At 40.8% G+C, this 24,305-nt stretch overlaps 1 protein-coding gene across 1 annotated transcript in view; it reads left to right on the forward strand.

Annotated features, from left to right (window-relative positions):
- Positions 1–24,305, forward strand: part of LOC122799944 (matrix metalloproteinase-21-like) — a 176,298-nt gene that overhangs the window by 5,517 nt on the left and 146,476 nt on the right. Inside the window, exon 2 of the mRNA XM_044069353.1 lies at positions 1,940–2,615. Within this exon, the coding sequence (XP_043925288.1) occupies positions 1,940–2,615 (676 nt within the window). The remainder of the gene's footprint in view (positions 1–1,939; positions 2,616–24,305) is intronic.

A 24,305-nucleotide genomic window follows, 5' to 3' on the forward strand; every position in this document is an offset into this window, starting at 1 on the left:
TGCAAGGTATAAGTATGTATCAGATAGTACTGAGGTATAGGTGCAGTACAAAGTAGCACTATGTGTCAGATAATACTGAGGTGTGGTTACAGTACAAGGTAGCACTATGTGTCAGATAGTACTGAGGTATAGTTACAGTACAAGGTAGCACTATGTGTCAGATAGTACTGAAGTATGGTTACAGTGCAAGGTATCACTATGTATCGGATAGTACTGAGGTGTGGTTACAGTACAAGGTAGCACTATGTGTCAGATAGTACTGAGGTGTGGTTACAGTACAAGGTAGCACTATGTATCAGATAGTACTGAGGTATAGATGCAGTACAAGGCAGCACTATGTATCAGATAGTACTGAGATATAGTTACAGTACAAGGTAGCACTATGTGTCAGATAGTACTGAGGTGTGGTTACAGTACAAGGTAGCTCTATGTATCAGATAGTACTGAGGCAAGGTAGCTCTATGTATCAGATAGTACTGAGGTATGGTTATAGTACAAGGTAATACTATGTGTCAGCTAGTACTGAGGTATAGTTACAGTACAAGGTAGCACTATGTGTCAGATAGTACTGAGGTATGGTTACAGTGCAAGGTATAAGTATGTATCAGATAGTACTGAGGTATAGGTGCAGTACAAAGTAGCACTATGTGTCAGATAATACTGAGGTGTGGTTACAGTACAAGGTAGCACTATGTATCGGATAGTACTGAGGTGTGGTTACAGTACAAGGTAGCACTATGTGTCAGATAGTACTGAGGTGTGGTTACAGTACAAGGCAGCACTATGTATCAGATAGTACTGAGGTGTGGTTACAGTACAAGGTAGCACTATGTATCAGATAGTACTGAAATATAGTTACAGTACAAGGTAGCACTATGTGTCAGATAGTACTGAGATATAGTTACAGTACAAGGTAGCACTATGTGTCAGATAGTACTGAGGTGTGGTTACAGTACAAGGCAGCACTATGTATCAGATAGTACTGAGGTATGGTTACAGTGCAAGGTATAAGTATGTATCAGATAGTACTGAGGTGTGGTTACAGTACAAGGTAGCACTATGTGTCAGATAGTACTGAGGTGTGGTTACAGTACAAGGTAGCACTATGTATCGGATAATACTGAGGTATGGTTACAGTACAAGGCAGCACTATGTATCAGATAGTACTGAGGTATGGTTACAGTGCAAGGTATAAGTATGTATCAGATAGTACTGAGGTATGGTTACAGTACAAGGCAGCACTATGTATCAGATAGTACTGAGGTGTGGTTACAGTACAAGGTAGCACTATGTATCAGATAGTACTGAGATATAGTTACAGTACAAGGCAGCACTATGTATCAGATAGTACTGAGGTGTGGTTACAGTACAAGGTAGCACTATGTGTCAGATAGTACTGAGGTGTGGTTACAGTACAAGGTAGCACTATGTATCAGATAGTACTGAGATATAGTTACAGTACAAGGCAGCACTATGTATCAGATAGTACTGTGGTGTGGTTACAGTACAAGGTAGCACTATGTGTCAGATAGTACTGAGGTGTGGTTACAGTACAAGGTAGCACTATGTATCAGATAGTACTGAGATATAGTTACAGTACAAGGTAGCACTATGTGTCAGATAGTACTGAGGTGTGGTTACAGTACAAGGTAGCACTATGTATCAGATAGTACTGAGGTGTGGTTACAGTACAAGGTAGCACTATGTGTCAGATAGTACTGAGGTATAGTTACAGTACAAGGCAGCACTATGTGTCAGATAGTACTGAGGTGTGGTTACAGTACAAGGTAGCACTATGTATCAGATAGTACTGAGATATAGCTGCAGTACAAGGTAGTCCTAAATGTACTCATGCCGTCTTAGATTCAGTTTCATTCAAATCTGTGAATTTTATTTATTTATGTATTTATGTATGTATTTATTTATTTTTATTTTTTAGCAATATGTGAAAAAGTATGGTTTCCAGGAACCTGTAGATTGGGAAGCACAAGAATATGAAAATGCCCCTCAACCAGAACATGAAGATCCAGCCCCAACGGATATCTCAAAGATAATTTCTGAAGGACTTTCTTTACAGGTGTCTAGAGAATCTACCACTGAGTCAACGAGAAAGTCATCATTTGTTAATGCTTTAAAACTTTTTCAGCAAACCAATGGATTACCGGTAACTGGAATACTGGATGACCTTACCAAAGAAGCAATGGAGCAACCCCGATGTGGTGTTCCTGACAAAATTAAAGATTTCACTGATAATGACTTTTCTGATGGCATATTAATTAAAAATTACAGCAGTGGTCCTGGTAAAAACCAAACAGCATCTTCTGTAGATGCATCACATGCAAGGCGAAAACATTTCCTCAGTAGATTGATAGAGCATACTAGAAGTAAACGTGAGAATCTGGACATCCTTGGCAGAACCAATGGAGCTGTTTTCACAAAGAAGACACTCAGATGGAGACTCATGGGAGAAGGATATAGCATACAACTAAGTATTGAACAGCAGAGGTATATTCTGAGAATGGCTTTCAGGATATGGAGTGAGGTGACACCGCTTTTATTCGAAGAAGATCTGACAGGAGCAACTGATACAGACATCAAACTTGGCTTTGGCACAGGTAGGTAGGTAACAAACATGTTTTGCATATCCTGTCACATGTGCTACATCATTTGTAGCAGCTAAACTTCAGAAGCAAGCAGGACTTTTGTTTCTGTTAAAGGGGGTTCGAATAATTTAATTTTCAAGTCAAGAAAGCTACTCTAAATATCATTATTAGAAGACATGATGTTGATATAAACAGCACTATAGATGATGGTTGGGACTCATGAACATTAGAATTATTGTATAATTCAGCCTGCAGTCGTAATATAAATCTGCCATGGAACATACTGCCTAATATTAGCTGCTCATTCAGTGTGCACAATAGATATCCCAAAAGACATAGTTGTTCTCTCTGATCAGAGCATGTTGTGGGTGGTAACCATATTGTATTACATAAGCAGTGCACATGCACCACTTTTTGCCCAGAGTTTTCTTGTACCTCCTTCCATTGTATATAATAGCATTTCTTGAAATGTGAATAAGTTGTTTTGGCTCACCACATTTTAGCATGCTATAATACAACAATTTGTAAGTGGGCTTTGTTATGCACCTCACCTTATATTAATGCAGTTCTGAATGCTGGCAGGGTAGCATGTTGTATGTGTATGCAGCAAAACTGCATACTGTTATAATGTTGTAATAGTTGTAATAGTTGGCAAAGAACAAGAATGATGTCAAAAGACAACTGCAACTATATAACCATGCTGTATGTCATAATGCTGTTCATACATCTGGCCCTTGTACTACGGCATACAAAATGCTCATCAGCATTCAGCTGTGCCATGCTGTTTTTATTTTTCTTGTAATGGGGCAAAAGAGGGCAATTATGTTCATGTTTTCACATGATACCAAAACTTCCAAGATGAACATTTGATAATTCATGTCCATTTTACAGGTGTTAGCATATTGCAATATAAGTGTGATGGACATAGAACGCATTGCTCTGTTAAAAAAAGTGTAAGAATTCCATCAACTATCGTAGAGTATCATATGAAAGACAAGTATAACATATGATCATACAAAAGGAGCGAGAAAATGCAAGACTAGATAGATCAATTTATAGATTCATAGGTGTTTACTAGGCTAACAACCACAAGGGCCTTTTTAAGCCTACCGAGGCATACCAAATCTCTGACAAGTTCTGGTACACTTGATAAGTGTAAGCAGGGACTTGGGAGATGAAACATTTACAAGCAGGGGCCTGAGAGATAAACCATTTCAAGGCTGCCTGTGTCCATTAGAGACATAGATGCCAAACCAGGGATGAATTTCCTGTTCCCCATTCAGTTGTCCAAGTTACAGTTGAATTGGTTTAGGGAGGGACTGTGCTTCACAGGGACAGGAATCCTGTTCCAGAGAAGGGGTAGTCTCTAGGATACATACTTGTCTCTCCAGCAGGTCCAATTTATATCAAAGGCAAGGTTTAAGCCTTTAGAATGGGTAATTATGGTGCTGTTTGTTTTGTGGATATGCATGAGGTCCATCAGAGTGGGCTCTGACAATGCCTTGTATGCCAGGCATAGATCTCCTCTCAACAGGCTGTAGGAGACAGAATACACGGTTAGGGCCTTTTAGTCTGCATAGGACATGTTACTTATGCCCTGTATCCTTTTAGTGAGGAACCTCTGTGGGAGTTCCAATTATTGGATATTCCAGATTAGGTATATATCAAAGGGGGCATTATACTCAATGATAGCTCTGATGAATGCCGAATTCAGTGGAACAATGACTTCCTTTGACCTAGATGACATACTTTTGTTTATAAGTTGCACAGCGTAGAATGATTTCCTCACTCTCTAGATACATGACAGTCAAAGGCGAGATTACTGTCCCCAAGTCTCTGAATACTGGGTCAACTCTTAGGGGTGTTTTTTATTTATAAGTTGCACAGCGTAGAATGATTTCCTCACTACTCTAGCTACATGACAGTCAAAGGCGAGATTACTGTCCCCAAGTCCCTGACTACTGGGTCAACTCTTAGGGGTGTGTTGTCAATATATAGTGGATGACTTACTGAAGGATACTATTATGCATTTCCTGGAATTTAGTTTTAGTCCATGGCTCTGACACCAGTTGCTTGTCTATGTCAGCCCTTCCTGAAGAACATTTGTGTCAGTGGGAGATTCAATGACAGCACAAATTTTGCAATCATCTACAAATTTAGTCAGCCAGAGGACGCCGACATTGGCCTTGGCTTCATAGAAGTAAATGCCAAAAAGGAGCAGACCCAGGACTGATCCCTGTCTGATTCCACTTGTGACTGGCCTCTTTGTAGAAGTCAACTCCCCAATTCTAACTTCCTGGGTCCTATCTGTGAGCCAGCTGGCTATTCACGAGGTAACATAAGTGTTTGCAACTAACCTCTTGAGTTTGTTGACAATGCCTGAGTAGGGCATTGTGTCAAATGCTGTGGCCAGGTCAAGGTAGGCAGTGTGAACCATTTTGCCTGCATCTGTTGCTTTGGTGACTTTCTCAAAGAAGTCTGCCAGGTTAAGTAGGCATGACTTACCCTTGATGAAACCAAATTGGGCTGGCTCCAGTGTCTGGAGGTTTCCTATGTCATTTTTGATAATTTACATAACAATTTTCCTTGGCTTTGCATATGAAACTAGTGAGACTTATGGGTTTGTAGTTTCCAGGGTCTATGGATGGCCTACCTTTGTGAAGAGACATAACTGTTGCTGTTCTCCATTCATGAGGCATGAAGCCTGTTTGGATGATACATTTAAATAGCAATTCCAGAAAGACAGAGTAGTTCCTAAATATTCCAGGGTTAGCTGCAGTACCAGCTTTTATTTTTACTTAAAGGAGACCATTTTGTGGTCTGATCTTACCACTGAAGACATTACACTAGGTGCTGTGCAGCACTCTCCCATATTAGTAAGGATCTGATCCAGTATGGTTGCACCCACGGTTGGTGTATGGACAGTCTGGTACAGGGAGTTTATTCATACAAAATTCAGGAATTTTTATGCCTGCGCATTTGGTGTCATGTATGATTCCCAGTTAATAGTGGGGTAATTAAAATCACCCATGAATATGGTATTGGGTTGGATGGTGAGTATTTCCAATAGGTTTAAAAAACATGTTATGGGTTTCCTGGGTCATAAAGGTGGACTTAAAGCTTGAAAGGAAGTGGTGTTGGCTTTTGCCTATGGTGATTTGAATGTGGAGAAGCTCAAGTGCATTGTCTGCTATCTCCTCTCAGTGACTTGTGATTCTAGAGTTGATTCATTGCATCAGTCATGAAGTCATGGGAGAAAAGTTATAGCTGTACATCTTCTATATTATTTTAACATTTATATTTTGTGTGTTTTGTTTGTGAGTTTAAATTGTGCACAGACTTGATATTAAACCTGAGGCTAACGTAGTCATCTGTGGGTAGATACAGGGCATGACTGATAATACCTCCTCTCAAATTGTACATAATGCTTCTCTTCCACTGTTGGCACATTAGTATAATATTATAAGCAATATGTTTTAGAAAACATTATAAGCCATATATCTATATGTGTGTGTGTGTGTGTGTGTGTGTGTGTGTGTGTGTGTGTGTGTATATAGGTAGGTAGGTAGGTATATATATATATATATATATATATATATATATATATATATATATATATATAGGTGTGTATATATGTATATATATATATATATATATATATATATATATATATCCTTATTTGGCTCTTGGATATATAATATTCTGGAGGCTGTATTGAACCATAATGCTGTTTGTCTCAGTCCATATTGAGGTTCATTGCTTGCATGTCAGTAAAGTAAGTATCTTATCTCCATTTATGGATAAAGTTAGGATACTCTGTAAGAATTGTCATCATTTGAAGGAGATGTTGAATTCTGGTAAATGAATTCATCTCTGTCAAGTCTGATGAAGCATGCTGCTGCACGCCTTGCTTTCCAAAAAATAAGTCCTCTCTAAAAGAAATGTCAAACCTGCCATGTTTTGTAGGTCAGAAGGTGACTGATTAACAATTTTATTTTTTAGAGAAACTGTTAAGCTATGATTCTGTCTTTTAGGTTAGGCATTAAAATTAATAGCTATTTTAGTTCTTTCATAGAATATAGGTTTATATGCAAAGTTAGCATTTTTTTTCAAATTCTGTCTTCTGTCCACTTCTGATGGCCTGATAGGGAAGGCACACTATTATTTCATGCTATCCTTCCAGTGTAATCTAAGTCCTTAATATCTCTCAGTAAAACCAGCACCACATTTCCAATGAAAATCTCTTGTGGATATGCCAAACCACATTTCCTTCTTTGAATGGCATACAGTCACTGGCACTCAGGGAAATGCTAGAATTCAGATGACACGTCTGTCCCATAAGTACAGATGTGGTGTTTTGATATACCACTCATGAAAACAATACCCATTAGGTAACATATTCAATAAGGTTCTAAGTCCTTTTCTCAGTTGAAGACAATTATTTAAAAATAAACTTGTACAGCTGATGACAGAAGCACATTCTCTGTTACTGTTCCATACTTTCATGGTACTACAGTGCTCTTGCAGTGTTTGTTAGATGCTTATTCAAGGCGTTTTATATTGCAATAAATATAACGCTTATCATGCATACTATAAGCTTGGTCACACTGTTTAGCCCAGTGATGTAGTAACTAATGCTTAAAATGTAAGAAGCAGGCCAGAAGCACATAATGCATAGAGTAAAGGGAAAATGAGACTTGTGAAATACTTGGAATATGTAATTTAACTGCCTTTTACAATAAATAAATGAAGGTGGAATATCCTGGGTCCAGTACAGCTGCTAAATGGGAATGATTGGATGACTTTAAAAATGGCATAGAATAGAAAGGAATGCTAGATGCAATGAGAAGATGGCATTTATGTTGGGCATATATCCAGTGTAACAAATGTGGAAAGAGTGGATTAGGGACATATATATTCAGTGTTACAATTGTGGAAAGAGTAGGTTAGGGGACCTACCACAGGGATTATTAAAATAAATGTGACTGGAGAATATGAGTTTTTGGTAGTCACTGCATTCATATAATGCTCATAGAAATTTCTACTAATGTGATCTGCTAAGTAAGTAAAAGTGTAAGCAGAGACCATGTGCAAAATGCATATAAATATATTTAACTGTGCTTTTTTTCCTTTGTTTGTTTTTTGACTCATTAAATTATGCTAACAGTAAAAATATTTCACCAAACACTATTGTATGCAAACAATAAATGCATAGGTTCATAGGTTCATAGGCTGGTACTAGGCTATCGGCCCTAGGGCTTCTAGAAGCCTAGCCATAACAATTCCCTGGCTATTTCTTCTCACACTATTTACTTCCCTAGACCCCTGTCTAGCAGGGCGACTGACGTGATCCCCGGGGTGAATTTCCTTTCTCCCATCCAATCCTCAAGGTTCCTTTGAAGAGGGCCAAAGAGGCACTCTGCTTGACATGTATGGGCAGTCTATTCCAGAGTCTGGGAAGTCTCTGGGTCAGGAACCTATCCCTCCGGCATGTTTTGTTTATTGTAATGACAAGGTTTAGATCCCTGGAATGTGAGGCTCTGAGGGATTGGGATTTCTTTAAGTGTAGCATGTCCAACAGCTCTGGGTTTGACATGGCCTTGTATGTTAAGCAGAGATCGCCTCTGAGTAGACGATATGTGACAGAGTATAGCTGGAGTTTTTTAAGGTGGTCAGCGTAGGACATCTGCTTTAGGCCTGTGATTCTTTTAGTGAGGTATTTCTGTGGCCTTTCCAGTAGTTGCAGATATCTTGAGAGGTACATACCAAATGGGACATTGTATTCTATAATGGGTCTAATGAGGGATGAGTACAGTGGGACAATGACCTCCTTTTTTCTGGAAGAAAAGTCCTTAGTGATGAGGTCTGCCACATAGAAGGATTTCCTGACTGTTGTGGTGATGTGGTTATCGAAGGTGAGACCACCCCACCTGTGTCTCTAATTCTCTTATCACACTTTCGGTGTTTAGTGTACTGCCACCTATGTGGTAATTCACGGGTACATGTTTTTTTCCTAAAGGGGGTAACTATACATTTCTTGGTACTGAGCTTGAGCCCATGCGTCTGGCACTAAGCATCTGTTTCTGTAAGGCCTTTTTGTAGAGTATCCACATCATTTGGGGATTCAATAATGGCTCCCAGTTTGCAGTCATCTGTGAACTTTGTTAGCCAGAGTCTCTTAGTGTTGGCCTGTACTTCAGAGAAGTAGGTGCCAAACAAGAGTGGTTCCAGGACTGAACCCTGAGGTACTCCACTTGTCACTTGTCTGGAGCTGGATTTGGAGTAGGCTACTTTTATAGGTTCATAGATTCATAGGTTCATAGGTTCATAGATTAGTACTAAGCTAACTGCCCTTGTGGGCCATTTTCTGCCTAGCCAATTACCCCATGTAAGAATCAAACCCTGAACCTTATGTTTGTAAGGTAAACACCTTAACCATTATGCCAACCGCCCACCCTAGTGTGGGTTCTGTCAGTAAGCTAGTTGGCAACCCATCGAGTGACGTAGGGATTAATGCTCAGCTTAGTAAGTCTATCTATGATTCCAGAGTGAGGGATGGTGTCAAAGGCCTTGGTTAGGTCCAGATAGGCTGTGTGGACTGCCTTACCCTTGTCCATGGCTTTGGAGACTGATTTGAAGAAGTCAATCAGGTTCAGGAGACAAGATCGGCCCTTCACAAACCCAAACTGGGTGGGGTCCAGTGTTTGATGGTTGCCAATGTCTTTGTTTAGAAGTTCCATGATAATACGTTCCATGGCCTTGCAGATCAAACAAGTCACACTGATGGGGTGGTAGTTCCTGAGATCCAAGATGGATCCCCCTTGTGGAGTGGGATAACTATAGCTGTGCACCACTTAGTGGGCATGAAGCCTGAGGTGAGGCTATGATTAAACATGACACTTAGGTGAGGTGCCAGTTAATTTTGTAGTTCATGTAATACAAAGCCCAGGATGTCATCCGGTCCCATGGATGTTGTATTCTTAGCTTTGGAGAGTGCGTTTTTTACATGTGTGGCCATTATTACCTGAATTTGGCAATCTTCCGGTATTGAGATGGGCCGTTTAGGGGGTGTGAGGGGGGTGAATTTGGCACTGAATTGATCTGCCAGGATATTGTCAATATCCTTGGGATCAGTATACTTAATGCCATTCTGTTATAGCTCAGAGCAGATCTGAGAATTGCCATTTAGGGTCTATGTTAAATGTTCGAACATCCAAAATGTCGAACATTACATGGTCGAGACCAAATGTTCGACATTTGGATGTTTGAACATAAAAAAAAAGAAAACACAGAAAAAAAACACTTTAACAGTGTAGGCAGGCAACCCCCACACCCCCCTACTTAAATATACCAAGTCCAAGACCACACTTCAGTGCAGAAAAGGAAAATTCTCCCTATCTGCACCATACGGTGCCACTGAAAGTCTATCTTTGCGCACTCAAAATTACGAATGTTTGGTCTCGACCATGTAACGTTCGAAATTTTGAGTGTTCGAAGATTTAACAGGTACCTGCTATTTAGATTCTTGACATAGTTATAGAATGCCTTGTGGTTGTTTTTGGAATCTTTGGCAATTTTATTTTCATAACTAGCTTTGGAGGATTTTATGAGGGATCTCAGCTTCTTACTAAGGCTGGTAAGGGAGTTTTTTGCATCCTGGGGTTTTCCTCTTTTCTGCAATAGTTTCTTCCTTTTGTTGTAAAGTTTGTTTATGGCAGGAGACCACCAGATTGGCTTCTTTTTTTTTGGAGGAGAGCATCTTGGTTCTATTTGGGATAGTACGATTCATGCATAAGTGGATGTGCTCGTACAGTGCCTTAGTGTAATATTCAGCAGTTGAACTTTCAGTTCCCGTCTGCATGGGTGTCATGAAGTTTGTCACTTCGGACTTGAGTAGCATGAAGTTGGCTTTGGAGAAGTTTTTTATGGAGGTTTCCTTACTAGGGGGTGGGGGTGGGATGTGGATGTTAAGAGTTATTAGCTTATGGTCAGACCTGACCAACGAGGGGGTGATCATAGGTGTGGAGCATCGATTTCCCATGTTGGTAATGACCAGGTCTAGGATATTGGTGCCCCCGGTGGGACTATGGATTAGTTGATCCAGGGCATTGGAATTTATGAATTCCAAGAACCGTTGGGCAAAGGTGTTGGTACATGAGTAGTTTTCCCAGTTAATGGCACCCAGTATTAGGGTGTTTGGTTGTATCTTAATATTTTCCAGTATGTTTAGAAAGGTGTAGTGAGAATCTTGGGGCATGGTGGGGGATCTGTAGCAAGCTACAGTTTGGATTGCAGTCTTACCTAGTGTTAGTTGCACCTGGAGAATTTCAGACGCATTGTGTTGGGCAACTAGCCTGGTGGTGTGAATATCCTTGGTGAATATGGACACTCCTCCACCTTTAGTGTTTCGATCCTGGTTTGGTGGTCAAAAAGTGTGGTAAGAGTTGTAGCCTGGTATTGCAGGGGTGCTCTCTGGAGCCCTGAACCAGGTCTCAGTTACTGCACAGATATTGATGTTCTCCATTTTTAGGAGTGCCTCAAGAGAGTGCATTTTGAGGTTTAGACTTCTATCATTGAGTAGCATTACCTTCAGAATGTGCATGCTTGTACCTGTTACAGTGGTGGTTTTGTCCTTTCAACTTTGCCTAAAAAAGACACTATGGGGCTGGCAAGAGCCTTAGCCAGTAACCTGAATCCCAGGGGTGACAGGTGCAGACCATCTCTGGCAAAGCATTGTGGTCTGTTGATCATGTCGTCCCAGGCAGGCAGATACTGGATCCCCTTTGAATGACATCAGAAGCTTAGCCAATTGTTGAAGTCAATCATTTTGTCCTTATATTGTGGCAGTGGTGGTGCTGCAGTAGCATTGTCACCTCATAGCAAGATGTTGTCCCATTCGATTCTCAGCTAGAGCGTCTTCTGTGTGGAGGCATACGTGAATGGGGCATGCCTTCGTTGAAGGTTGTGCGTCAGGACTGGTAACTCGGTACGTAAAAATCCACTACCAATCATTAGCGGACCGGAGTTCCACTGTGGCGACCCCTAATCGGGAAAAGCCGAAGGACACAAACAAAATTCTGGGAGAAAGCAGGATGCTACTCAGGGCTAGGGTCATACCTGCCTGTGCCACATGATCTGAGAGCTCTTCCATGTCTCTTTTCATGTAGTCCAGGGAGGTTCGTCTCAAGTCATTCACTCCAACGTGGATAATGACAGAGTCATATTTGTACTTGTTGTGGAGTGGCTTGAGTACATGTGTTATGTGGCGGATCCTGGCACCCAACAGTCAGCTGACTGTAATTTTCTCCTTGTTCAGCCTGGTGAGTGGGACATGAGTGTGCCTGACTATAGAGTCACCTATGACTAAAGTGTTAGGTACGTTGTCTTGCCTTAGGGGCTGTTGCTGGGTGGCACACTGGTGTTGTGAGCTATGTGACACTTGGGTTGTGATTGGTGTTTGTTTGCATTTCAGTTTCGGAGGTCCTTGTTGCTTGGGCAGGTTACAGTTAAGGGCCTCCGCATATGTGGATTTAATGTTGCTATGTGTGAGTGTTGGTGGTGTGGGTTTAGAAGGGCTATGTGTTGCTTGAGGTGTAGTGAGGGTGGTAACCTTCTCCTCTTGACAGTCTAGCACAATCTTGTGTGGAGAGAGTTTTGCTTCCAGTTTGGCTATGTAAGTGCATCTCTCACAGGTTGTAGTGTTGGGTGGTAGGAGGAAAGGGTTGTCTGTGTACATGAGGCAATTGCTGCATTGCCCCAGTATGCCCAGATTCACCAGGTGGACAGGAGAAATCACCGGAAGCTGACCCTTGGACATGCCTGGTTTGGTGATTTTTTTGTAAAGTACATGAGCTGTTTTCCCTTGCCTTAGCAATGTACTTTGCAGTTATAGGCTGTTTAGTGCCTAAAATTAATTTCTCCTTATTAACAAGGAGAGTTGAGTGCTTGTATCAGTTTAAGGTTTCCTAGTGCCTTCCAGCAGGTATTAGAGCAAGTGCTAGTCAGAGGGATGCTTAAAGGTAAGATGAAAAAATGGTTTATCCTAAACACTGCAGTGCGCACTAGATAAGTTAGATGTGAAAGTAGGTAACTTAAGTTTTACCTGTCTAAAAAGTTAAGTTTTAGTGGAGAGTCACTATTTTTAAAACAGCAAGATAGATTGAAAGAGGGTGGTCACTTTTGTATTCTGCTACTATGGAATACAGTAGGATGGCCAATAAATTTAAATAGTTGAAGAGGAGTGATTTCACAAAATGATAATTTTGTGCTTACTCACACAAGCCAGTGAAAGCAGAGAGGAAATGAGACATATGGTCAAATTAACATAAGAGGCAGGCAACTAGAAAGGCAGTGGTATTTAAAAACACAACAGTAAGTGGATGGGTGGGTGGAAAAAATTTCTGCCTGACTCACAAGAGACAGAGCTGTGGTCTCTTTTGAAGTTTTAATATGCAGTTAAAAGCAGAATACAAGTAAAACACAAGGTAAAGAAAACAAACCACAGTATTCAAAATATAAAAAGGCAATAAAGTAATACAAAATACAACAAATAAAAAGCAAACTAACCTTTCCTTCACATAATAAAAAGATAACTCCTACATACTGTTGAAATTTAAAATTTCATCTGTTTCACAAATTGCATATGTCCTGTTATAAATTGGTTTTAACAGTGTGAATGCTGAAAACATCTAATTTAATCCAAGCATGCAACTAGATAGTAGCTTCTTTTAATATCTTCTTCATTCCATATGTATTATAAAAAGCAAGTAAACAGTGTGGCATAAAGAACTGATTTCAGCACAACTCCATTGTTCAACTGCCTTTCTCAGGTACATATGTGGGTGCCATCTCAGGACATTACAGCTCAACATGTTCCCAATTCACCTGTTTTGCGTTATACCTCATAGTTCACATTTAAAATATCAGACTTGTTCTGCTCATAAAAGTGTGCTTCCTCCACATTAGGGCAACATTTATTCATTCATTTATTTTTGTTTGTTTGTTTATTATTTTTTGTGTTTACCTGTTAAACACATTAGGCTTAAGTGTCTCATTTCAGAGGTACCTAAGATCACTGTCTGGTTAAGTCTCTTAGTACTGGGGAGTGGTAACTTAACTGGAAAGTTGTTAGGAGGAAAACAGTTTTTAGTACTTAAATTAATAAGCACCTATCCAGGCATGTCTAAGGGTCAGCTCCCGTTTTTTCACCTGTCCACCTGATGTCTGGGCATCTTGGAGCAATGTAGCAATGGACTCATGTACACTGACAACCCTCTCCTCCTACCACCCAACACTACAAAGATGCACTTATATAGCCAAACTGGAAGCCGCTCTCTCCAGCCAAGACTGTACTAGACAGTCAAGAGGAGAAGGTAAATACCTGCACCACACCACACTCAACACATAGTCCATCAAAACCTACACCACCTAACCCCACACATAGTAACACAAAACACACACCTACATTCGCGGAGGCTCTCAATAAAAATCTGCCCAAACAACAGAGACCTCCAAAGCTGAAATGCAAGCAACCACCCCCCAACACTACTCAAATGACACATAGCCCACAAAATCAGTGTGCCAATCAACCTCAGCCCATAAATCAAAACAATGTACGTAGCACACTAGTCATAGGTGACTCTATAGTCAGGCAGACTGATGTCCCACTCACCAAGCTAAACAAGGAGAAAGTTACTGTCAGCTGCCTGTCGGGTGCCAGGATCCGCCACGTAATGCAAGCACTCAGGTCACTCCACAACAAGTACAAATATGACTCTGTCATTATCCATGTTGGTGTGAATGACCTGAGACGTACCTCCCTGGACTACATGAAAAGAGACATGGAGGAGCTCTCGGATCATGTAGCCCTGGAAGGTATGACCATAGCCCTGAGTAGTATCCTGCCATCGCCCAAAATGATACCACAATACAAGGACAAAATGATTGACTTCAACAATTGGCTAAACTTCTGGTGTCATTCTAAGGGGATCCAGTGTCTGTCTGCGTGGGATGACATGATCAACAGACCAGAGTACTTTGCCAGAGATGGCCTGCACCTGTCGCTCCTGGGATTCCAGATACTGGCTAAGGCTCCTGCCACCCCTATAGTGTCATTTTAGGCAAGGTTCAAATGACAACCTCACCACTGTAGCAGGTATAAGCAAGCAAAATCTGAGGGTAATGCTACTCAGAGCTAGAAGTCTAAACCTCAAAATGCACTCACTCGATGCACTCCTTAAAATGTAGAACATCGACATCTGTGCAGTGACAGAGACCTGGTTCTAGGCTCCAGAGAGCACCCCCTGCATTACCAGGCTATAACTCATACCAGACCTTTCGGCCACCTAACCTGGACCGAAACACTAAAGGAGGACTCGTGTCCATATTCATTAAGGATATCCACACCTCCAGGCTAGTTGCTCAACATAATGCAGCCAAAATTATCCAAGTGCAACTAACACTGGGCAAGACTGCAATCCAGGTTTTAACTTGTTACAGATCCCCCACCATGCCCCAGGATGCCCACTCCACATTTCTTGATATACTGGGTAATATTAAGGTACAGCCCAATGCCCTAATAATGGGTGATTTCAACTACCCCACCATCAGCTGGGAAAACTACTCATGTACTAACTCATTTGCTCAACATTTTCTGGAATTCATAAATTCCAACACCCTAGATCAGCTTGTCTATACCCCCACCAGGGGCAACAATATCCTGGACCTGGTCATTACCAATATGGGTAATTGATATTCCATGCCAGAGGTTGACTCCTCGCTGGTCATATCCAACCACAAGCTAATCACCCTAGACATCAATATCCCACCCCACCCCCCACCCCATTAAGGAAACCACAGTAAAAAACTTCTCCAAAGCCAACTTCGTGCTTCTTAATAAAGAAGTGGCAAGCTTAACAACACCCATACAGATGGAAAATAGAGGTACAACTGCTGAATCCTATACAAATGCACTGTATAAGCCCATACACAAGTGCATGGATCGTGCCATCCCCAACAGAACCAAGACGCTCTCCTCCAAAAAAAGGAAGACAATCTGGTGGTCCCTTGCCATAAACAAACCTTACAACAGAAGGAAGAAGCTGTTGCAAAAAAAGAGTAAAATCCCCTGATTGCAGGAACTCCCTGGTCAGCCTCAGTAAGAAGTTGAGATCCCTTATAAAATCCTCCAAAGCTAGTTATGAAAATAAAATTGCCATTGATTCTAAAGACAACCACAAAGCAATCTACAGCTATGTCAAGAATCTCAATGGTGACACTCAGATCTGCTCTGAGCTACAGCACAATGGCACTAAATATACAGAACAAACTGATATTGCCAACATCCTGGCAGATAGGTTCAGTGCAAACTTCACCCCCCACCCCACCCCAAAGGGCCCATCACTATACCGGAAGAATGGAAAGCCCCTGTAATCACGGCTGCACAAGTAAAGACCGCACTCTCCAAAGCCAAGAACACAGCAACCATGGGACATGACAACATCCCGGGCTGCATTCTGCACGAACTACAGAATGAACTGGCACTCCACCTAAGTACCATGTTCAATCATAGCCTCACTTCAAGCTTTGTGCCTACTGAATGGTGCACAGCGATGGTTATCCCACTCCACAAAGGGTCCCCCACTCTCAGTTATAGATAAACTCACTAGACTGGGCATAAATCCCTATGTCACAAGATGGGTGGCCAACAGGCTCACTGACAGAACCCACACAGTGAAAGTAGCTGACTCCAAATCCAACTTCAGACCAGTGACAAGTAGAGTACCACAAGGCTCAGTCCTGGGTCCTCTCCTGTTTGGCATCTACTTCTCAGAAGTCCAGGCTAATACAGTATGTCTTTGGATAATGAAGTTCACAGATGACTGCAAACTAGGTGCCATAATAGAATCGACTAATGATGTGGACATTCTACAAAGGGGCCTCACTGAGACTGATGATTGGTGTCGAAGTCATGGCCTCAAGCTCAATGCCAAGAAGTGCATTGTCATCCCCTTTGGGAAAAACACTGTACCCATGAACTACCACATAGGCAGTAGCCTACTAAACACCGAAAGTGTGATAAGAGACCTTGGGACACAGGTGCACAGTAGTCTCTTCTTTGATAATCACATCTCCACAGTAGTCAGGAAATCCTTCTGTATGGCACACCTCATCACAAAGGGGTTCACCTCCAGAAAAAGAGAGGTCATTGTTCTTCTCTACTCATCCCTCATCAGACCCATTATAGAGTACAACACCCCGTTTGGCATGTACCTTGCAAGACATCTACAAGAACTAGAAAGGCCACAGCAATACCCCACTAAGAGGATTACTGGCCTCAAACAGATGCCATATGCAGACCGTCTCAAAAAACTCCAGCTCTACTCAGTCGCTTATCGCCTACTCAGAGGCGACCTCTGCCTAACATACAAAGCCATGTCAAACCCAGATCTGTTGAACATGCTACACTTAAAGAAACCCCAAACCCTCCGAGCCACACGCTCCAGGGACCTAAACCTTGCCACCACAATAAACTGAACATGCTGGAGGGATAGATTCCTGTCCCAGAGACTTCCCATGCTCTGGAACAGACTACCCATTCATGTCAAGCAAAGCTCCTCATTAGCCCTCTTTAAGAAAAATTTTGACAATTGGATGGGAAATAGGAAATTCACCCTGGGGATCATGTCTGTGGTTCTACTAGACAGGGGCACAGGAAAATAACTTTCTTGGGTGGCGAAAGCCAGGGAACTTTTTTGGCTAGGCTTATATAGGCCCCAGGGCCAATAGCCTAGTACCTACCTATGAACCTATGAACCTAACTTGCTGCAAGTCACACATGAGTCAAATGGAACTGAGAGAATCAAACCCTAAACTACAGTATGAAGCTTTTTCTGATAAGCATTTTAACTTAGTCAGGGTCACTGGGGAGGAAGAACCTATCACTGCAACCAAATGGCATAAGGCTAAGAACCAGTACTGGACGAGATGTGAACACCACACATGCACCTTAGGGCAGATTAGGAGAATTGAGTACCCCAGTAAAACCCTATGTGAAGAGTGAAAGGGCATTCAGTCTTCACAGAGAGGGCACCTAGACCAGGAACCAAACTAAAGAAGACAGCAATGCTAACCACTGCTGCATTGTTGTGCAGGCCAGCATGTCAGATAAAAAACTGAAAGTATTATTAATGATATTATATATTAAATTACTCGTGTTAGCCTCTGGCAACTTTCCAGTTAGGTTATATCTTGTTTTTGGATGCACCTCTCACTTTTCTAGACCAACAAAGTCTCTGAACTATTTCAGATTAGAACATAAAATAAAATAAAAAATAATATTCTAAGATGGGAGTAAACAGTGTTTAATACAAGTTAACTATAATTACCATGACACTTTTTATATTTTTAAGCATTTGACATATCTGATGCAAATATACACATTTTTGTAGTCATAATTAAATGCAAATTTATATTTAAACTGCTGTCTTGCAAAATATTGCTGTTTAAATTATTACTAACTCTGCAGCTTTTATGACAAAACTGAAGGCTCTGTTTGTTTAAATTAAAATGAATATGGTTTGCAGTGTTCTAGTGAGTCAGTAAATCAAGTCTAAGCTATAATAAAACCAAAAAATAGTACCAATCGCAATGGACAAGCAATAAAGAACTTCTCAAACCACTCACAATATTCTTTATATTATTTATGTATTCCAAATGTTGTGTATCTAGAATAAATATTTATTTTTACCATAATCTTGACCATGTTCTCTTTTGCTTCATATTCTGTTTTGCCTAATTTTGATAGTTCAGTACTAAGCTAACTGCCCTTGCGAGCCATTTTAAGCCTAGCCAATTATCCCTTGTGAGACTCAAACCCTGCACCTTGTGTTTGTAAGGCAAATACCTTAGTCATTGAGCCACCCTCCCAACTGCTGTTGATTTTCTTTTCTTTACTTTGTATTTCTTTGTAGCATTGCATATCAGTAATGTTGATCATAACTGAAGATATTGCTGATAATCTTCCAGGATCAAATATTTAATACTTATCACAACCTTCTCCTGTTATATTATGGTTATTGTACAAGTTTTACAGACTTAGCAAATAAATCAAAGGATATAACAAACATTAGTTTTAGTTGCTGTTAATAATCGACTGAGAGATGGGAACTGGGGATTGCGTTTAAAGATAATCACCTTTATTCAGTCAAAAATATGAGTACTTTCAGTTTTATTACAAGATTTCTTCAGATCTAAACTTTTTGGTACAAAGACAGCCTTTGAATATGTTGCTTAATAAAGGACCCCTGCAGAATTCAGTTTGGGTCTTACACACAAAGAGAAAACTGACCAATGGAATGGAGTACAGTTACAGAAATGACCAATGGAAAGTTATATGCAAAGGGTGAAACTGACTGCGACACCAGTCAATGAAAGAAATTATACAATGATGGGTCATTGTTTTTCAAAAAAATGAGCACATTGAATGGACAGCCCAACCAATGTGCCCATTGTAAATTGATCATATACCAATAAAAAAAGTCCAGCTGCTAAAGTACCATTGAGTGGCCAGACTTTTTTACATGAATATGCTATTGAGGGACCATGCAAAACAGAAGAAAAATCAAGTATGTTCTCAAAAATAAAAATAAAAAACAGAAATGTACCTGATTTTCCTTCTTTTTTTTGCACTGTCCCTCTGTAAATCTTGGCAGACTCTCGTATCGCTCAGCTGTCCAAACCTTTGCAGACTGTTTAGAATTTTGCCTCAGTTTTCCACAAAAAACAGCAACAGAGATTTATTTTCGCCATTGTTACTTTTCAAAAAAAAAAATCAGCAATGAAGATTCTCATTTCTCTGTTGCTTGTCTTCAACAGCACTGATGTACTGTACATGAGGGGGAATGTAACTCCCCTACACATGCGCAGTACATCAAAAAATACTTAAGAATGGGAAACAATGTGGAGGAACACTACGGCTTCTTTATACAAAGACATTATTTAAGAAAGGTAAGCAATGTCTTTCTTAAATAATGTCATTGTATAATAGCAATAACCCACTTGTGGATGTAAGTATATCAGGATTTACCCACAGTTGACTTTGTTTAATCACTCAGGCTGCACCCTTGAGATCAAACAATACCAGCCATGGATAAATCCTGATATACCCGCACCCACATGTGGGTTATTGCTTAAATATTCAGCGGGTAGGACAGGATGACCATAGTGAACACATCAAATACTTGAGCTAAAGAACAGTCAGGAGGGAACCTGCCCAGTGCTGGTATCAAGTACAAAAACGAGGAGGCTGAATGAGTAAAATAGGTGTCAGGAGTTGAATTTCATGTGAAATAAATAATCCATGCATCTATTTCATACAGTGAATGATGAAGAAAGATTCATAATTACTCATGAAATATGTTCCTAAATATCAACATAAATTACAAGAAAATAAATAGAATGCATGAAAGTGAATAGCAAGTATAATCTATTCAGAGTGGCAATATTACGGGAAAGAATATGTAACATAAAACATTTTCATCTCTAATCAAGAGCCTTCATTAGATAAGCAAAATGACACAACTACTTTGACAGACAGTTAAATGTAAGGAATTTCATGTATAACTGTAACTACAGAGCAAATGATCAGTAAGATAAGTCCTGTTACAGCAGTTTCAAAAGTACATGTCCAAGTTTAGTGGTGCCAGATGAAGAACAGGGAGACTGCCAGAGTAAAAGCCTGAGTTCAATGGTCAAAGGTTAAGTGAAAGAAACCATGATAAAGTCCTGCTCCCTTCTCCATCACAAAAATAAAGGTTTTAAAGTAAGAGGACCCATTGCATAAAACATTCATTTGTAAAGGTCATTGCATAAAACTTTCATTTGTAAAGGTGGGAAGGTCTATGGTTAGAGAACACTGTGCCCCCCAAAAATGTTTGTGGTTGACTGACTATTACAACTCAGAAGGAGGATTCAGTAGACAGAAGTGGCGGTGATAGTGCAGTAATCAAAGTGCAGCTCTTTCTTTTGATGATGTGGTTATCTGCTGTTCAGAAGAAGGTTAGGGCTGGAGCACCCTTTTTGAAAAATCTTTCTAGATATACCTGAAAGACATCAGAAGCACAGCTTTGGGACAAATACCCAAATAAGCCAGGCGGTGGAAGGGTAGTAACCTTTGTATTATTAAATCTTCTGAGGGTGTCCATTGCCAAAGGACAGCTGGTGATTGGTATGGTCATATCCCAGGATTCTACTGACCATTTAAGAAATATCTGATTAAAGAAAGATGGGATGGAGCTAAAGCTTTGCTCATAATTTGTCCATGGCTTTTCGTGTCCGGACAAAGGGGCAAAGATAAAGTCCAACTTGAGATAAGATATGTAATATTTCCCAGAAAAGCAAACAGTGATCATAAACAAGTCATCTGTTTTAATCTGGTATCCATAAAATTGGTGTGAATAAAGTTCATTTCGTAGCACATTCACACTTAAAATCAGGTTGTGAGACATAACCAGTGTTAACAGAAGCCTTAATAAAATCAATAAAAATCATGGTGCCTAAGTGGCCTGAGGCTGAGAACTCCCATGCTAGAGGCCATGGTGTTAAAACCAGGGATTGACATACATTCAAGTGAATATGTTACTGGAATTCCATTTTCTTGATTTTCAAATTTTAATTTACTTTTAGTATTTTTTGCTGATGGAATCCAAGATGGAAAATTTGAATTTCAGTATCTGTAAGTTTTAATGATTGTTGGCCATACCCGTATCACAGTTATTCTTTTAAAGTACATCACTAACAAAGTAATGCAAACAAGTACTCTATTTTTTTTATTATTATTAATAATGCTTTCATTGACTTTTGTTGCTGTACTCCATAGCAGTGAAAAATAAATCAAGCAATAACAAATGTGTTCTGTCAGACTTGAGCACATCTTACTGCCGCAGGTAAATATCAACCCCCCCCCCCCCCACTAAACCTGGTTCAAGACCTCAGAGAGTACCCCGGCCTTGCAAGGCTACAATGATTTCCACACCTTTAGACCACAAAATGAACATGTGAAAACCAAAAGAGGCAGTACTTCAATCTGTATTAGAGAAATTCACCTCCCATCTAGTTAGACTGGACAACTCAGTGGAGTTATTGAATGTCCAGATTACAGTGGGTAAGACCCCCATTCCTGCCATAGTCAGTTATAAATCTCCCTCCATGGGTCACAACTCCCATGAAGCCTACTTCATCAAACTGGAAATAATCCAAATTTTACTGAACACACTGGTTATGGGGGATTTCACTTATTCAACCATCAACTGGGAAACCTACAGTAGCCCAAACTCACTAGTGCAAAAGTCCATTGAATTTGTTAATTCAAATGCCATGGAACAAATTGTCCATACCCTGACAAGGGGAATAGAAATTTTGGATCTGGTCCTCATCAACATGTCAAACAGATGCACTGCCACAACTGTTGGACCCACATTAGTTAAAACTGACCACAAATCATTCACCTTCGAGTTGGCAGTAACACCAGAACTCACAAAGTGTGAAATCAGACTAAAAAGCTTCACCAAGGCAAACTGTACCTTCCTAGATGAAGGTATAAATGTATTCCAAGCCCCACTCCAAGCTGGAAGTGGTAACTATGCTGAAGCTTACACTAAAGCCCTGTATAATCACTTGCATAGGTGTATAAACTCGGCCGTACCAGAAAGAATCAAAGTCAGAACCCCAAGTAAAAACCAAGCTGCCATGGTGGACATCCAGCATCAACAAACTTTACAATAAACACAAAAAGTTGCTCTCCAAGAAAACAAAGGCAAAGCCCCAACAATGGAAAAGCACCCGCCTCAGCCTCAACAGGCAAAAAAGACAACTTGTCAAATCCTCCAAGGGCTCCTTTGAGGGAAACTTAGCAAGTACAGCCAAGGATAACCATAAGGCCTTTTACAGCTATGTACGTAAACTAAAGGGTAGGACTCAAGCATGTGCAGAACTAGTGGCCAACAGTATCACACACACTGACCACACAGAGATAGCAAACCTGCTAGCGGATAGGTTTGACAAAAATGTCACTCCCTTATCCCCTCCTAACTTACAACAAACCTTCCCCCAAACTTCCCTCCCACCCTACATATCTGAAGAGCAGGTCTTCAAAGCCTTATCCAAGGCAAAAAAATATAGCCTCTATGGGACCAGATGACATCCCAGGCTGTCTTCTAAACAGGCTGAAACATGAACTAGCATCACCACTAAGTACCCTTTTCAATCATAGCCTAACCACCGGCTTTCTTCCTGTGGAATGGAGAACAACAACAGTTATTCCCCTCCACAAAGGTGGCCTAGCAACAGACCCAGGGAATTACAGATCCATAAGTCTGACCACCCTCATCTGTAAGGCCATGGAATGTATCATTATGGACCTCATAAATAAAGACATAGGTGACCTCCAAACCCTGGATCCTACCCAATTCATCTTTGTGAAAGGCAGATCCTGCCTGTTAAATCTGGTGGATTTCTTTGAAAATTAGACCAAGGCCATTGACGAGGGCAAAGCTGTGCACACAGCATACCTCCACCTGGCAAAGGCTTTTGACACAATCCCACATTCAGGCATTACTGATAAACTTAGCAAACGGAATGTAAACCCCTTCATTGTAAGATGGGTTGCCAACTGGCTCACAAACCGGACACATGTTATTATAGTGGGTGACTCCACATCAACCAGCAGACTTGTTACTAGTGGGGTGGCATAGGGGTCAGTGCTGGGTCCCCTACTGTTTGGTATATACTTCTTAGACATTTAGGTCAAAACCAAGGGGTTGTGACTGACCAAGTTTGCAGACGACTGCAAACTAGGTACAATCATTGAATCCCCAAATGATGTCAGTATACTCCAGGGGGGTCTCACATAGACCAGTGACTGGTGTATTAGTCACAGTCTCAAACTGAATGCAAAGAAATGCATCATCATTCCCTTTGGCACAAACAATGTCTCCTCACTCTATGAAATCAACAACAATACCGTGAAGTGGTAAGGGACCTGGGATCATATGTTGACTGCAACCTTAACTTCAACCACCATGTGTCTACTGTAGTATGGAAAGCTTTCCATATGGCACACTTGATTAGTAAAGGCATCACCTCAAGAGCAAAAGAAGTTATGACACCCTACACTCAGCAGTTATATGGCCCATAATTGAGTATAACACCCCATTTGGCATGTACCGTACTAAGCTCCTGCAGCAATTAGAGGGACCTCAGATGTTTCTAATAAAGAAGATCAAGGGGCTCCAGCATTTGCTTTACACAGACCAACTAAAGTCCCTGTCACTATACTCCATATTGTATAGACTTCTTAGGGTAGACCTATGCCTGGCCTACAGAGCAATCCAGGACCCCAACCTAATGAACTTGCTGCATATCTGTAAATCAAACGAGACTAGGGCTACTCATTCCAGGGACCTAAATATGGCCTGTGACTTAAATAGAACATGTTGGAGGGACAGATTTATCTCCCAGCGACTGCCGCATGTTTGGAGAAGGCTACTAATTCATGTGAAACAGAGCACCTCTGTGACACTGTTCAGGAGGAACCTGGACAAATGGATGGGGCACTGCAAATTCTTACCGGGGATAGAGCCCACAACCTTCCTGGATATGGGCAGTCATAACTAAATGCAGTCTTTGGTATTGACTAGCATTCCT

The sequence above is a fragment of the Protopterus annectens genome, chromosome 4.part0, assembly GCF_019279795.1.
Source record: "Protopterus annectens isolate FY-2018-M chromosome 4.part0, PAN1.0, whole genome shotgun sequence".
Lineage (NCBI taxonomy): Eukaryota > Metazoa > Chordata > Ceratodontiformes > Protopteridae > Protopterus > Protopterus annectens.